Source organism: Silene latifolia, chromosome 9, assembly GCF_048544455.1.
Source record: "Silene latifolia isolate original U9 population chromosome 9, ASM4854445v1, whole genome shotgun sequence".
Classification (NCBI taxonomy): Eukaryota; Viridiplantae; Streptophyta; class Magnoliopsida; order Caryophyllales; family Caryophyllaceae; genus Silene; species Silene latifolia.
Window position 1 is genome coordinate 15243814 of NC_133534.1, and position 16385 is coordinate 15260198.

At 33.7% G+C, this 16385-nt stretch overlaps 1 protein-coding gene across 1 annotated transcript; it reads left to right on the forward strand.

Moving 5' to 3' along the window:
* Positions 1 to 404: 404 nt before the first annotated feature.
* LOC141599199 (putative aquaporin NIP5-1) lies at positions 405 to 8048 on the forward strand. The gene is made up of 4 exons (XM_074419138.1): positions 405 to 1241; positions 6804 to 7223; positions 7310 to 7371; positions 7454 to 8048. The coding sequence occupies exons 1-4, from the start codon at positions 1020 to 1022 to the stop codon at positions 7647 to 7649; spliced, it is 900 nt and encodes a 299-aa protein (XP_074275239.1). The 5' UTR covers positions 405 to 1019; the 3' UTR covers positions 7650 to 8048.
* The last annotated feature ends 8337 nt before the right edge of the window (positions 8049 to 16385 follow it).

Sequence of the window (16385 nt, forward strand, 5' to 3'; positions counted from 1 at the left end):
TAAATCAACTAGTAAACGATGGATTCTAACTTGCTTTGATTTTAAGTATTCAAAAGATGATCTATATTAATCAAGCCCGATGCTAGGTTAGGTCAGACTAAATCGATCAGGTTGGGAAAATAGTCCTGAATCGATCTAAGGTGACGTCAAGTCAGGCCAAACCGGACGGGTTGAAAGTGGACCTAAACCAATTTGATTATGGGGTCAGACGGAAGGTCTACCTTGGAGAGTCTGCCTATAGACTTTCCGAGCCCAACCTCCCCGCCAAATGGTCACCACCTTAGTATGTGTACTACTACTACTATAAAAATACTAGCTACTTAGCTAGTGGAAGCATGGAAAACTACAAAAAGCTGGATGTGGACAATACATTTGACTTTCCAAATAAGACATTTTTTTAATCTCATTTCCACCACCCTTACCTCCCTTCTCTTTTCACTCCATATAAATGTATAATGCTTGCTCTCTTCAATCTCACCACCCCCATTATTCATTATTCATTCACTAAATTATCTACATCACCTCCATCTCTCCTACTTCATTACTTAATTATTTCTTCAACATCTTCATTTTGTTTTACATGATTCATCATAAACTCCTCCTTGATCTATACTAGTCCTAATCTCGCATTTCTTCGCTTTAAAGTGGCTCTCTTCGACAAAATTATAACACCTTAATTATACCTTAATAAAAACTCTTCAAATTATGTAACTTAAAACTTATTTTTTCTCTTAGATCCAACTAAAAAAAAACCCCCAAAAAAAATTAGTTTTATACTGTATATTTTGATATATAAACTTATGAATTTCTCTACCTAATTTTATTTGCTTTTGTTTTACTTAGAGTTGTGGCCACCATTCTTACTATACCTTAATTTCAACTTTATAAAAACCTACAAATTATGTAAAATTTAAGCTTTTAAGTAATTCCCACTTTTTTTTAAAAAACAAAAAACAAAAAAAAGTTTGATTTCTTGCGTTTATCATTGTTATCGACTGTGAACACCCTGGTTACGGAAAATGGGAGAGGAGAGGAGTGAGGTATCGGTGTCGATACCAGGGACGCCAGAGGGGACACCGTTGCCGATACTGTCCAGTAGGAGAGTTGACTCTGTGTCGTACGAGAGATCGTCAATGCCACGTTGTCAATGTTTCCCAGATGGGCCGTTGAGCCTCGGATCTGGCCCACTTCAGTCTTGCTTTTCCGACTGCAAAGCTCCTGACGTCACTCTCACCCGAAAGGTAACTAACTATAACTAATCCTATACTCAACCTTGATGCTCGTGTTATATATTTTGGTTATTATCGTCATGGTACGCCTTAACTAATAAGAATGCTTTTACATATTCGGTTTTAAGAATGTCTGTCTATAATATTTTGTAAAATTATATAACAATATAATAAGTTCATGTTCATCTTATATTAAAATTGTCTTATACTTTAGTAAACTGGGTAATCGAGACTGTTTTGTATAAGTATTTGTACTATGTTAAAGTTAAGTTATGTGTCTGATTAATTTTGGATGCAATAATTTTTATATAAAACCGTTTTACACGTTATTATAAAACCAACTGATTAACTCTTTTGGATGCGGATGCTACCATCCTAATTACTCGTATCATTTTCAACCAACTCTTACTCTAACTACGAAGTTAGGGATTCGATTCTCATTGGCGACACAAACGTGCTCACCTGAAAAAAAATGATATCATTTTTTTTCTTACCATAATAGTGTCATTTATATTGATCTCGCATGATATAGACATCATTTTTTCTTACCATAATAAGATATTTTGTTGAAGTATCATAATGGTACGTAAAATAATTGAATTGAAATATTACTAGTAGTGAGAAGCGAGATATTTGTCATGGAACTTATTATTTTCCTTATTTTAAACACCTACCGACTAAATTAAGAAGAAAGAGTTGTTAATTAAGTATATATCGTCAATTCGTCAACAATGTTTTCAAGAGTTAATAGGAGTATTATTATAAGATAAATCTAGGATTATTTTATATGCTACCCCATAACATGTGGTTCAAGTTAACTACGTTGACTTGCTGATTTAGTTGTATGTTGTTAATTAAGGTTATGTTCGGTAAAACTGAGTAAAAAGGTACTCCCTCTGTCCCGGTCAATTGTTGTCTTTTGATTTTGGCACAAAGATTAAGAAAAGGGCAGGGGGCAATTATAAGATGACAAGTGGATTAAATTGAGTTTGAATGATCAAATTGTTCATCAAATGCAATCCTAACATAGAAAGGATAACAATTGACTGAGACACCAAAAAATGGAAAAGGACAACAATGACCGGGACAGAGGGAGTATTTGATATCTGAAAAGCTAACTGAAATCTGAAAATATAGTTGATAAAGTAGTTAAAAATTAAGAGCTGATAAAGTGACTGATTATTAAAAAAAATTGTTTGACAAACTAACTGAAAATGTAGCTTATTTGGGCAAATAAGCTATTTGCTAAACACGTGCAGAAAAATAAGCTACCTGAATTTTTTGTCAAAAAAACTATTTCAGTTAATACAGGTGCCTGAAATACATTAACAAACAAAGCCTAATTAGGCCTTTAATTTAGAGCACTTTTAAGAGTAATTAATTGTGGTATAAGAAATAACTTACCTTTTACCAGCCATGTTTGATACTCACCAAATTATTATTAGTAGAAGCAGATTGGTCAAACAGATTATAACCGACACATTAGATTCTCAGGTTTGATTAATACTCCGTATATTTCACTTAGCAGATTTAGGAGAATTGTTTGATAATTAGTGAATTTAGATTAATAAATTACTGTATTTATGTGTAAATAATAATTGAAAATTTATTTTTCACAATCTATTAAAGTAAATATGTTAGGGAAGTAACATATCCTAAAACAGTAAATTGGTGTTCAATTTGCTGTTTTAAAAATTAGCACTTTTAGACATTTGCGCAAAGGACAAAGTTGTAGAATTATCAATTACTCTTCAGTCGTTATTGTTCATTTTTCTACCCGCACTTACTTTATAGTCATCATTGTTAATTATTGTCATCAAAATACAAAAGTAGAATTTAGCGTCGCCTAAAATAGTTTACTCCCTTCACAAATTCTTGTTTTATACGGACACTTTTCATCTTATTTTTCAGACGTGCATATGTGACCATTTTATAGTTAAATGTAACCACAATGGTATAGGCAGTGTTACAGCTTATGGTAACTGGTTTTTCAATAGTGGTAACATTTAACTGTAAAATGGTTACAAAATCCCTTCTTATTATTTCAGACAAAAAAGACCCGTCTGAAGCAAGACGCACTGTACTCCCTTTCATCCTCTAAAATGTGATATTCCGTCTTGACCTATTTACTGTAATTGTCCTAATTTTATTTAAATATATATTTATTTAAATAGTAAAATCACACTATTTTATTGATAAGATTCACCACCCTACTAACATGCTAGTCCTATTCTTCCATGTGATTAAAATCCGTGTTACAAAACCTATATCTGATCGCTCTCTAACCACAAACAAGACTATACACATCCAGATGTATATATTAGGTCCCAAAGGATGGATACATATAATTATAAAATGTATGACCTTAATAAAAAAACTAAACAAGTTTATCTTTTGACACGTGTCTTTTGAATGATTTGAAATCACATATATTAAACTTGACAATTGAAAGAAGGGTTTTTTGTGAAACACAACCTTTAAAAAAATGTTTTTTTCAAACACCACCTTTAAAAAAAAAGTTTGTAAAACACAACCTTTAATAATTTTCTTTTTGTCAAACACGACATTTGGCTGGAGGACGCAACATTTTGCAATGGAGTAACTTTCAGTCGATGTTTGAGATAGTAAACGAGGTCGGTTTGAGGTGTTCTTGGACTCTTTGGAAAGGTGGAAATACAAGCTTTCCAGGGGTTATAAGCACGATGGTCAAAGGTGGCCTTATGTGGGGTTTATTGCTATGTAAAGTAAGGCCGGTCGGAGAAGGTAACTATAAAGTGAGTGGTCATGAGGTTTTTCGTGTGTCTTTAAATGGGGTTAGGATGTTTTGTTTGGTCTGAAATTTGGTATATAGGTAAAGGGGAGTGTAAGGTAGGTCGTAGTTGTGTTCTTTGTGGTGGTTGTTGGTTGCAATTGGTGGTTCGAGGGGAGTAAATTGGAGGTAAAAAAAACAATCAGAAGAAAATCAAAGTAGGATTTTTTTCGTGGGTCAATTCACTCACCTCAAACAACCAATTGCAACCAACAACCACCACAAAGAACACAACTACAACCTACCTTACACTCCCCTTTACCTACATACCAAATTTCAGACCAAACAAAACATCCTAACCCCATTTAAAGACACACGAAAAACCTCATGACCACTCGCTTTATAGTTACCTTCTCCGACCGCCCTTACTTTACACAGCAATAAACCCCACATAAGGCCACCTTTGACCATCGTGCTTATAACCGCTGGAAAGCTTGTATTTCCACCTTTCCAACGAGTCCAAGAACACCTCAAACCGACCTCGTTTGCTATCTCAAACATCGACTGAAAGTTACCCCATTGCAAAATGTTGCGTCCTCCAGCCAAAATGTCGTGTTTGACAAAAAAATTTTTATTAAAGGTTGTGTTTTACAAACTTTTTTTTAAAAGGTGGTGTTTGGAAAAAACTTTTTTTTAAAGGTCGTGTTTCACAAAAAACCCTTGAAAGAACTCAAGTATTTGTTTTAGAGCTTATCAAATGACCCAAGTTCATTGGCCCTACCATGCTCGATCCGGTTTTTTGAAGGGCTTGGGCCTTTAGTTTTGCCCAAAAAGCCCATGGACCGGCCTAAAAAGGCCCAAAATATTTTGCGGCCGGGTTTGGGCCAAGCGTCTGGCCCAAATTTTGGCCCGGCCCATATTTATTAATAATGAATATTTTTTCTAATAAAACCTATTAAAGTAGCGTTAAAATTATACCCAACTCTTTACAAACTCAAGTATATTTTTTTAGATTTATAAAACAAAGTGTACATAACATAAATCATATCTAAGAATGCATGATTAAGCATTTAAGCATTCTAAAGTGGCGATTTTTGTCATTATTTTATTTTAGAGAGCAATTCATATGTATTTCATCATATTTTGTGCAATTTTATACACTATGTATGTTTTAAAAGTTGTAACTGAAGGTATTACTCTAATTATTTCTTAGGGTAAGTCATAAATTTTAGGGCCTGAAAAAGCCCATTTAGGCCCAAAAGCCCGCATTAGCCCATAAGGGCCGGGTTTGGGCTTGCTAAATAAGCCCACGCATCTGGCCCGGCCCGGCCCACACAAATGGACCGCTTTTGTTAGAAAGGCCCGGCCCAAGCCCGCATTGGCCCGGCCCATGATCACCTCTAATTTGTTTCGTTACATCAACCTTAAGATTAATATATTTTTTAATTTGAATAATCAATTAATAAATGAATAATCATTCTAAAAACTACTACAAGTACTCCTTTCGTGTCAGTCAATTATTTACATTTGCTTTATTTTCCCTTCACAAAATAAAGTAAGTGTAAATTATTTATCGGAACAGCAGAGCAAACGTCGGAGTACTAGCTAGTTTAATTAATAATATAAAAGAAGACCTGACGAAGGAGACAGGAAAGAGCAACGGATTTACGCTAACATGCATGAATGCATGGTCATTAATCTTCGTAAGATAATTTAAAGAATCAAATATAAGCAAGAAGACGCCTTAGAATTAGTCCACATGCATTTTGTATGAGAATACCGAATTACCGACTACATATCAAATGAAACAGGAGACTTCTAAGTTCTAAGCTAACGTAGCACTCCGTGCAACAGTAGTCTATTATCCATGTAATGACTAATGACTATGAGCAGTTGAGCACTGTCCTTAAATTCTAAGGATCTTACGATTTCATGATCTAAAATGTGGTGAACGAATCCAATTCTAAGTAATATCTTGTGGAAAAATGACAATAAGTTCGTGTTTTAAGATTTAAACACAATTTTTTTTAATATATTCTCATGTTGTAGTTAATTCGTAGAATCTTACGATTCAAGTATTCAACGAATCGATTTTAGCGATTTGATTCTAGCTGGTTTATTTATTCAAAGTAGGATCCCAATAATGGGGCACCGTGTTTTTTTATTTTTTTTTGATTTGGTAAGAAAACCGTGTTGCCGACTTGCCGTGGCATGACGTACAATCGTGCATGCGTAGTACATAGATGTGCAAAATTGTAGGCGGCTTTGTTGCCTTTGAATAAACTTTTATCACATTTTTTGAATTTTTGGGCACCCTGACACTATACGTTTTAAATATATTAGAAAGCATGTCGAGTACGTGCAAACAAATTTCTAGCTATTATTATGAACTGATATTCGCCCTAGTCGACCGATGATTTTAAGGATCTTTGCGTCTTAATTCAATCAAGAAATACTTTTTCATTTTAGGTAAAGGTAAAAAAAAATCTCGCCCATAAGAGTTAAAAAGAAATCCCGACAAGTAATTTCCCGTGAGAAATTTGTAGTACAACTAATAATAGTACTCCGTACATAATATACTAGGCCCTGTTCTTTTCGGCTGAAACGAGCTGAATTGAATTGAATGGAGTCAAGCTAAATTGAATTAAACTGAATGTACGGAGCTGGAGTAAGAGTTAATTTTCGAAGAGATAAGCTGAACTGAATTGAACTGAATTTACTGAAACTGAATTAAACCGAACAAAATAGAGCTGGGCTAAAGCGAACAGACGAATATCGGAATATGTTTAAACTTACTGACACTCAGATTAATGCAATCTACACAGCTTGCTGCAGAATTTGTTGGAACATTCATCCTAATTTTCGCAGCAACAGCGGGTCCAATAGTGAACCAGAAATACAACGGAGCAGAGACATTAATCGGAAATGCAGCCTGTGCCGGGCTTGCTGTAATGATCATCATTCTATCAACTGGACACATCTCAGGAGCCCACTTGAACCCCTCCCTCACCATTGCATTCGCAGCTCTCCGTCACTTTCCCTGGTCCCAAGTCCCGGCTTATATTGCAGCTCAGGTTGCAGCTTCTATCCTTGCTTGTCTAACCCTTAAGGGTGTTTTCCACCCTTTTATGTCTGGTGGTGTTACAGTTCCTTCTGTTGGTATTGGACAAGCGTTTGCCCTCGAGTTTCTCATCACTTTCAACCTCATGTTCGTTGTCACTGCTGTTGCTACTGACACTCGAGCGGTTAGTATTTGATTAAATAAATTTTATTTTTATATAGGAGTAAAACTTGAATAATGATGTATGCATCGAACATTGCACAAACACAGGTGGGAGAATTAGCAGGTATTGCAGTTGGTGCAACAGTTATGCTCAACATACTTGTTGCAGGGTGAGTCTTTGAATTCTCTTTTTTTAATTACCGCGACTGGTAATCTTTTCTATGATTAATAACCGCGGTATTTGAGCTGCAGTCCATCGAGTGGAGCATCGATGAATCCAGTAAGGACACTAGGGCCAGCAGTAGCAGCAGGAAACTACAGGGCATTGTGGATATATTTTGTGGCGCCAACACTCGGAGCATTAGGAGGAGCAGCTGTCTACAAGCTGGTTCAGTTGCAGGCCCACGAGGTTGAGCCACCGCGCCCAACAAGGAGCTTCCGGCGTTAGCCCAACGCTTCCTCTTATATTGCTATTATTATACTGCTATAAAGAAGGCAATAAATAAGGCGCATATTGTTATGGTGCCGTTGAAACTATTGAATTTATCAAACAAATTGTTAATGGTGTCTGTCCCTTAGCTTGTATGAATTTATCAGCTAATTATGAACAATATACTTGTATGATTGTATTGATATGAGTGATTGTATTATGTTTGTTCGGTCCATGAAGGCCGTAAGGATATAAAGAGGAGATTATATATATATATATATATTTTTTTGGTACGAAAGAGGAGATTATATATGGAACTTATTTCAACAGTACTTGTAATCGTATTCTTTTCAAGACAAGACGGAATTGCATCCATGATTTGATGGACAAATAAGTATCCTTTTAAACGTTGATTAATGGTAATTATTACCAGACTAGTGTGATGCCCGTGCGTTGCACGGATTCTAAAATAATTGTCTAAATAAATGTAAAATGCGTAAGGATGTTTTAGGCTTTATTGTGTAAATGGGACTATAGATCAATTTTAATGCTAACATATTTGATTAACAATAAAATTGCTTAGATAGTAGTTAATGCTAAACTAATTGACACTTATTGAATAACACATATCTTTCCCTTAGATAGTAGTTTGGACAGGTTTAGTTGATAAAACAAAACAAAATATGAGAATCCATTTGTATTTTAATTCGTTTAACATTGCATGTGTTACATACAACATGTACACGCCTCTTCTCTTTTGATCTTTGAATTTAAAGTATGATAAACAACTAATATAGATACAGTCATTCGTTATACCCTTAAGCCTCTTAGATCCCTTCTTTTTGGACCTATCCTCCCCAACTCAACCATGTGTTCATATCTTTATTATTGTCAATGTCTCTTGAAATGTTTCTGACAATGAGTTTAATGTGCTCTTTTTTCATCATCAAAATATTCTTGTCACTCAATTTCTTTTTAACCCTATTGTGACTGTTATATCAACTCTCGGTGCTATTTTAAAAGTTTCTCCTTAAGCTTCTCTTATTCTAAAGAGTGCTCTTACCCTCACCTTACCCTTCTTTTCATGGCCAACCTTAAATGATTGTGTTCCACATGTACCAAGCATCGTAATTTTCTTTTCTTGTAGCTTGCTTGGTGGGGATATACTCCCACATAACGTTAGTCTCTCCTCTCGAGGTTTGCCTATTTCGCCTTCTTTAGCTTGTGCCACCATCATTATAAGAGCATCATCCACATTATGTGGGTCTGTCCCTCATTTTGTCAGCTCCCGCTTACCTTCTACTCCTTTAATTTGACCTTCATCTTAGACTCCTTTAAAACCTTAATCACTTCAACTCGTCTTGATTTACTCTGATCTTTTCTTCTTAATCATTTGGTGGTTTTGGTTTGAAGGAAATGTAGATTCATATACATGTTAACATACTCTTATATGTCAAAATAATTTGTCATAAAATTAATTACGGATTTTATGCATGCAAACAAAATAACAAAGAGAAGAAATCATGTTCTTACAATGGGTATTTCGGATTTAAAGGGCACAAAAGAAATCTCCTTTTCTTTTGTTCTTGAGCTTTCCTTATGGAAGAACAAAGATCTAAGGATAAGATCTCTCCCCAAGCTTTATACCCAAGGCTTAACACATAATCAAATTAATATTATGAATACTAGTATAATATTAATCTAGTAGAAAAATGACCCAAAATTATTATATACACTTAATAATTTCGGCATATGGGAGAGAAGAAGAAGAGAGAGTTTTGTCTCTCTAGAAATCTTATATTTTTGATGAGTAAAAAGAATGAATAATCATCCACTACCTCTTAGTGAATATTAGGCAAAAATAAGAAAACAAACTCAAGTGTTTTTACTTCCCAAAACCGGTGGGAGTGGAGGAAGGAAAGAGCCAATGCATGAAATTGTTGTTCTTAACAATGTTCATAGGCTTGCATGGCTAGATAACTTTACAATCATTATGTTTTCTTATTTAAAATATAAACACAATATTAAGTCCATTCCCCTCTTATTTTCGGCACTTTACATAACATGGTGTCCATATTATTTTTGTCAATTGTCTATATGTTACATGTCACATGTCACATATATTTGTTATGTAATTTTTAACATATTAAAAATCAACGTATTATCAAAAATACGTCACATACAAAAATTGACTTAGTAATTTCACAATTACTCGTACCAAAATATTTTACCACTTTATAAATCACAACAGTTTGTATTTATAATAATTCATTCAATTCAATTGTTACATTAAACAATTATTTCATCCGAGTAATGATACAATTCAATTACTTGGACCGTATCTCATTTAATCACATTTCAATTTGATACGTAAATTTTACTTCCAAAATCGCCCGTCAATTTTCAAGTAATTTAATCAACTCGTAACGTTATACGATTAATTAAATAATCAATTAAGTGTATTGCCCTTTAGGTATGACCTAGGGGTCAATCGATCACCACCGTCACACGGCAGTAATGTCAAACTCTAGTCAGCCAATCATTACCGATATATGTTGACCGGTTGATGAAGAACAATATTACTTCCCAATTGTATTCTTTAAAATGAGATTTGATAATGATATTTAAATCATGTAATCGCACTATTGTTGAGGACACATTTCCCAACAATCTCCCACTTGTCCTCGACAAGTGTGCGTCACCAATTCTCTTGTCCTATTACTATCTCCCACTCAATGCAATGTGTCTTTCAGGTCGTACTTGCAAGTGATCATATCGAGAGTGGTTTCCTCGATCTGGAGAATAACTGATTGACCGGATTTATCCACTCTGGATACCTTCCGAGCGTGGCCACGCATTTCCAGTTCATTACTCCTCGAGTGGCCCTGAGATATTGTTTTAACCCTGACAAGGGGATGGACAATTCCTATCGCACTCATTTCCTTCGACTAGCCACAGCCATCATAACCCAAAATATGCCCATTTGACCCCATTTACGAAGGTCGTAGTAACACAAATCAAAGTTAATCAAACCGAGCCATCTTAGGTGAATAGTCTTTAGTCAAAAGAATCGACTCATTAGAATACTATAGCAGCTCTCGCCACGACCAGGCTATATAAATTTGTCAGAACTCTATAAGCGGTCATTAGGCCCGACAAAAGTTCCTAACAGTCTGCCTATGTGATCGACTAGTCATCTCACATGACTCTATGGCATTTGAACTTGCCATCAATCGCATCACACTCTAGTCACTTCGAGACGTCACCTCATACAAGTGACTATGGGCGAATACCATGCTAATCCGTGTTCACTTTAACGGGGTTCAATTGTCTCTACAACCCGTTTGGATGTAACAGGGTATAATAAAAGAGTTTTAAAGTAAAACTCAAACGACAAATGTGATTAACACATGTGAATAGCCAATGCTTGATTACTATTTCATGTTCTATAATCTAATTTGATCTTGTATGTAGTTGTTCATTTCAATTCAATTGAAATGACATGACTCATCATGTTTAGCCTATGAGAAGGCTTTGGTTAGTAGGTTTTATCAACTTCTTGTACCTTACTCAACCTTACTACATATTCGTTTTCCTTTGTAATGTATACATTTGCATCACAAAACTTTCTGAGTACGTGTCGAGATCCAATCAAGACATAGGCCCTCTAGCCTTAGAATAACTCCCACTGTTTTCACGGTGTGCGGGACTCATCATTCTTGCACATCTCATGATTGCAAGTGTACTCAATTTCCGTTATAAATATCTCTCATTGTTCTTTATTGCCTAGAACGATTCTAGAAAATCTACTTCTTAATAAACATTTCCACAATGGTATCTTAACCATCCTAATGTGTTTTGATTATGGTTTTGTCGAAAACCATGCGCAATCTCAATTGTCAATTGTCACTTGTGTAACACCCTTACACAATATTGCATCATAAACACTTTGCATCATAGCCTTAATGCTTCTGCAAGCACTTAAGGGTAATCTTTACATGCCAGGTAAAGATTACTTAAATTCGATTTTGAAAATAATTCATCATACTCCAAGTATATGAAGTGCTTTACATCATTTCCTATTTAATTGATTCGGCAAAATGAAGCAAATGGAATCAATCAAATATGTTCAATTTTAATTGAACTAGTCATGAATCTTATCAACATAAGACTTATCGACGCTAATATCATGTGGATTTATCTTCATAAATCCGGATATTCAAGATGTATTAAAATACTCCAAAAGTCTTAAATCATTCTCAATGATCAATATGTCATCCACATATCGGACTAATTAAAAATTCCGTAACTCCCACTAAACTTCATGTATAAACACAACTTCTCGACTTATCGAGAAATGTTTTATCACATGATCAAAATGTTGATTCCAACTCATTGATGTCCTACTTAAGACCCTCTCTTAAGTTTCACATTATCTTAGGATTGCAAGAATCTACAAAACTCATGACATGTATTGAATACATTCCTTCTTTTGAAGAAGTGGGTTTTAGATTCACTTGCTACGTATTTCATAACCTCATAATGAAACACAATCCCTAAGAAGACCCAAATAGACTTAAGCATTTCAATTAGTGCAAAACCCTTTGTCACTAATCAAGCCTTTTATTTCGGATTCTCATGACTCTAAGCCTTGTATTGAGTTGTGACTTAAACACTCTTATGTAAGTCATATGTTCATTACTTTCTAGAAGTAATCAACTTGAATCAAACAATTTCTTTTGTAAGTTATAAGCTCTTTACTTTCTTAAAAGTAGCATGAATTCATCATTTTTAACAAGTGACGAATTTAACCTCCTAGGTTTTCAAGAAACAACGTCTTACACAAAACGTCTCATGTAGCCAAGAAAGACCAGTTTCTTGCGACATAATATTCTTTGTGGCATTCTTTGTGGCTCTTGAAAAATTTCTCCCACTCTGTCTTCTAGAAATAAACTTGTATTTTAGAAAGATAGCTTCATGAGCCGCAAACCCGTCGTGCTCGTGATAATTGAAAAGGGGAAAAAATGAGCATTTGTTTCTTGTGAAAACTTACAACCATGGTACCCTTACCATTTCATATCTCATATGATTCGATTTAGTGGAAAAAAAATAATTTAGGCAAAAATGATAAAATCCCCAAAAGGATCAAGTAACTCAAAGTAGCTTGATTGAAGTTCAAAACCATATCGAATAGCGTTTGATTTCTTATCCAATCACACATTATTCCATGATGCGTGCTAAGAGAGATTAATTTGTGATACTATATCACATTTCCTTTGGCTTATATCAAAGTCTTCACTTTGATAATCCCATCACGACTAAATCGTGATTCCTTGAACTCTTTGAAATTCTTCAAAGATTTCTCTATTTACCTTATTAAGTGAACATATTAGCGTCAACTTAAATCGTTGGTAAAAGAAAATGATCAACCTATTTTGGATTGATGATTTACAAACTCGATCTCCTTTTCAACCAAAAGGCACGAGACATCTTGCTTTGAATACAAGATACGCATATACCATTAACAATCTAATGGTTTCAAGAGTACTCGATAACTCTTTGCGTTCATCATTCCAAAATTTAAGGTTTAATCTTGGGTTACCAATTTGAATCTTACATCATCTACATGATATATCATTCTAGTTTGTTTTAGAATATAATCACCTTGATAATGGGCTAGCCATACATCAAATCGTGGTGTATAGGGTCACAAAAGTGAAAACCTCTTTTGTATCTTAACAAGTTTACATTCTTATTTAGAGTTTATGCACTTAATAGTCACAATTAAGTACAACTTTAAATCCAAAAACTAGATTGAGTACACAATTACTCTATCTCTCAACATTATTGTTGCTAGTCGTCATATTCTAATCATCTTATGTGTCGAATACAATGATGAAAACCTCCACTTGTTTCTAATATTGTTAAGTGGCACTAGCAAAATTTATGTTTAATCAAATAAACACTTTTAAAGAAGAAGGTCCCATTAGATGTCCCACAACTAACTTGCTGATTCTTCAATAATTTGGGGTAGTTTCCTTTCTCGTGTCCAACATTTAAGACAATGGAAACTTTATCGGTTGGGATTGATAGGTTTAGTATCGTCATTCTCAACAACTTTACCTTTAACATTACCTTGTATCAATTCCATTATAATCTTTACTTCTTGAACCTCGTCCTCATCTTAACGGTTTAAGAGAATGCTCCCACTTATTTCAATGAGTCTTTGCTTTGAGAAGCAAAATTGAATTCATGAAGATTACTCTTCATTTGTTCGTTTTAGTCTTAAAAACTTTCATTGAAGTGGTTGCGTTATTTTGGTCAATTACTAATTCTTGACAAAACTAATTACCAAAACAATTTATCATTTCAAGGTACTTAATTCAATTAAGTATATGAAACATAACAATCCATTGTAAGTAGATGTGTTAGTCAAGAATCAAAAACTGTTTGATAATGAATAACCTTTATCTACTTTACAAGAGATCCTTAGCAATGGTTCATTTGAGGTTTTAGAAGCAAACTCATATTTGTCTTTAGTTACGATATTTTAATGGAGATTTGAATCAAAAACGAAATGATATCGTATATGAATTGTGGTTAAGAAATAGAACAATATAATAACGGAATAGTGAAAACAAAACATTTATCGTTATATTAATACTTGTAAATAACAAGTAAAGCATTTACATAGTGACCTCTACCCAACTATGATAAATGATTCCAAGACCCAAATTCATATCAACTTAGGCACGGGGTAGCCGATTCAACCTTTATCAATATAACTCGGTGGATTAACCTTTTAATCGATTCTACTTTTAGAACTCTTGGTCGATAAAATTACTCTAATGTTTATCTATAGCCCAAAACACATCAACAAGGGCACGGGGTAGCCGATACATCCCTTATCAATAACTTTTGTTGAGTTCAATCCAAATTTCGAATAAATGTGTCCATTATCCAAACCCACATCAACTTGGGCACGGGGTAGCCGATACATCCCTTATCAACATGAATTCGGTGGATTAACATTCATCACCCACTTCCCCTACGTAACAAGGTTTGTACCCCGGGGTGGCCGAGTGCACTCCCTCACGAAATAGGTTTTCATGGTTTCTACTATTTGGTAAGGCTAGTCTCAATTGATTGTTTTAGCGAGAGGTCATGTCAATTTATTATCTATCACGTTTTAAGTGAACTAAAGCGGTGAACTACGATAATTCTAATTGACACGGTCGATAAACTCGATAAAATAACAATGCATGTTTAGTTATGGCGATTTAGCAATGCATGTGACATAAAATAAAATGCAAGCATAAAAGAAAAAATAAATCCTAGTATGGCCTTTCCTAAAATAGAAAAACTCTTTAACTATTACATATTCGGAAACCAACTCCATTGGTCCCTTGAACTTCGGTTGTGGCACGCATCTCGATGTAACACCGTCTTTATGTATCACCATTCTTGAAGAAATCCGTCTTTAGGAACTCCGGAATGAATAAAATTACATAATAAATTACATAATTCCTATTATACATTTGTAACTAAAATAAAATAAATCTATTAAATTACAAAACGGTGATACGAGATCACAATAAAAATACAACCGAATCGATATTCCCATACATTTCGGGAAATACCAATTAAAATCTAAGGCCATACTAAGTAAAATTACATAATTCAAAATTACATAAGATAAAATTATGGCAATCATAAGAAAAATGCAACATTATAATATGTATGAACATGCTTCATTTTATGCTAAATCGCCTTTTAATTAGCCAATATCGTATATTACTCGGTTTTTACGGATTTGCGTGATTTCAACATTTTAAAATCACAAAAATGCATAAACTCATATTTATGCACTAGTTAATTACCCTAACCACTTAGGACTCAAAATATAGTCTTCACTAATAATTTGACCATAATTAACCCATATCTTATAAAATTGTTCATAAATGGACCAAAATTACAAAAATAAGCTATTAAACTTCAAATAAATCACAAAACTTCAAATAAATTCAAAATTTGAAATTTAAATTTATGAACATTCTGGAAAAATACCATGACACTCATAATGTTCAAAATCTTAGGTTAAAAAATTTCGAAAATTTCCGGGAAAAACAATGTTGCGGTTTATCGATTTTTACTAAAATAATCATAAAACATGAGGAAAAATTATATTCATTAACTTTTCAATTTTAGATCTGAAAAAGATAATAAAATGCAACATTTGAGGTTTTTCCTAAGTCATAGATTATGTTTTATTAATTTTTAACTAATAATGTCACTATTTATGCTATTTTTCTTCAAAAATCCATAAATCATGCATAAGGACTTCTTTATGGCCAATAATTTTACACACATCTTGTAAAATTGCATGTGACAACATATAAAATTTCTATGACCAGATTCGAAATTTAACTCATATTAACCTATTTTTCACTTTAAATCCGAATTAAAATTGAAAAATCCATTTTTCGAGCATAACAAGTCCTAAAATTATGAAAATTTACAGGTTATCTAAAAATAATATGTATCACAACATATCCAAAAATCAATGAAAAATTCGAAGTATAGCAAGTTTTAGACCAAAAATGACATTTTTACTCATAAAATCACATTTAAATGCCATTATTGTAAATTATGAACAATAAAAATCCGAAAAAATAACCAAAATATCCTAAAACACTTTAGGACCAGAAATATTAACATGCATGTAATGATTTCGTGATATATCATAATAACACA

Coding starts and splice junctions, on each gene's coding strand:
- LOC141599199 (XM_074419138.1), top strand. CDS start 1,020: ATGGGAGAGGAGAGGAGTGAGGTATCGGTGTCGATACCAGGGACGCCA. Junction 1,242..6,803: donor ACGTCACTCTCACCCGAAAG/GTAACTAACTAT, acceptor CAATCTACACAG/CTTGCTGCAGAATTTGTTGG. Junction 7,372..7,453: donor CTCAACATACTTGTTGCAGG/GTGAGTCTTTGA, acceptor TTTGAGCTGCAG/TCCATCGAGTGGAGCATCGA.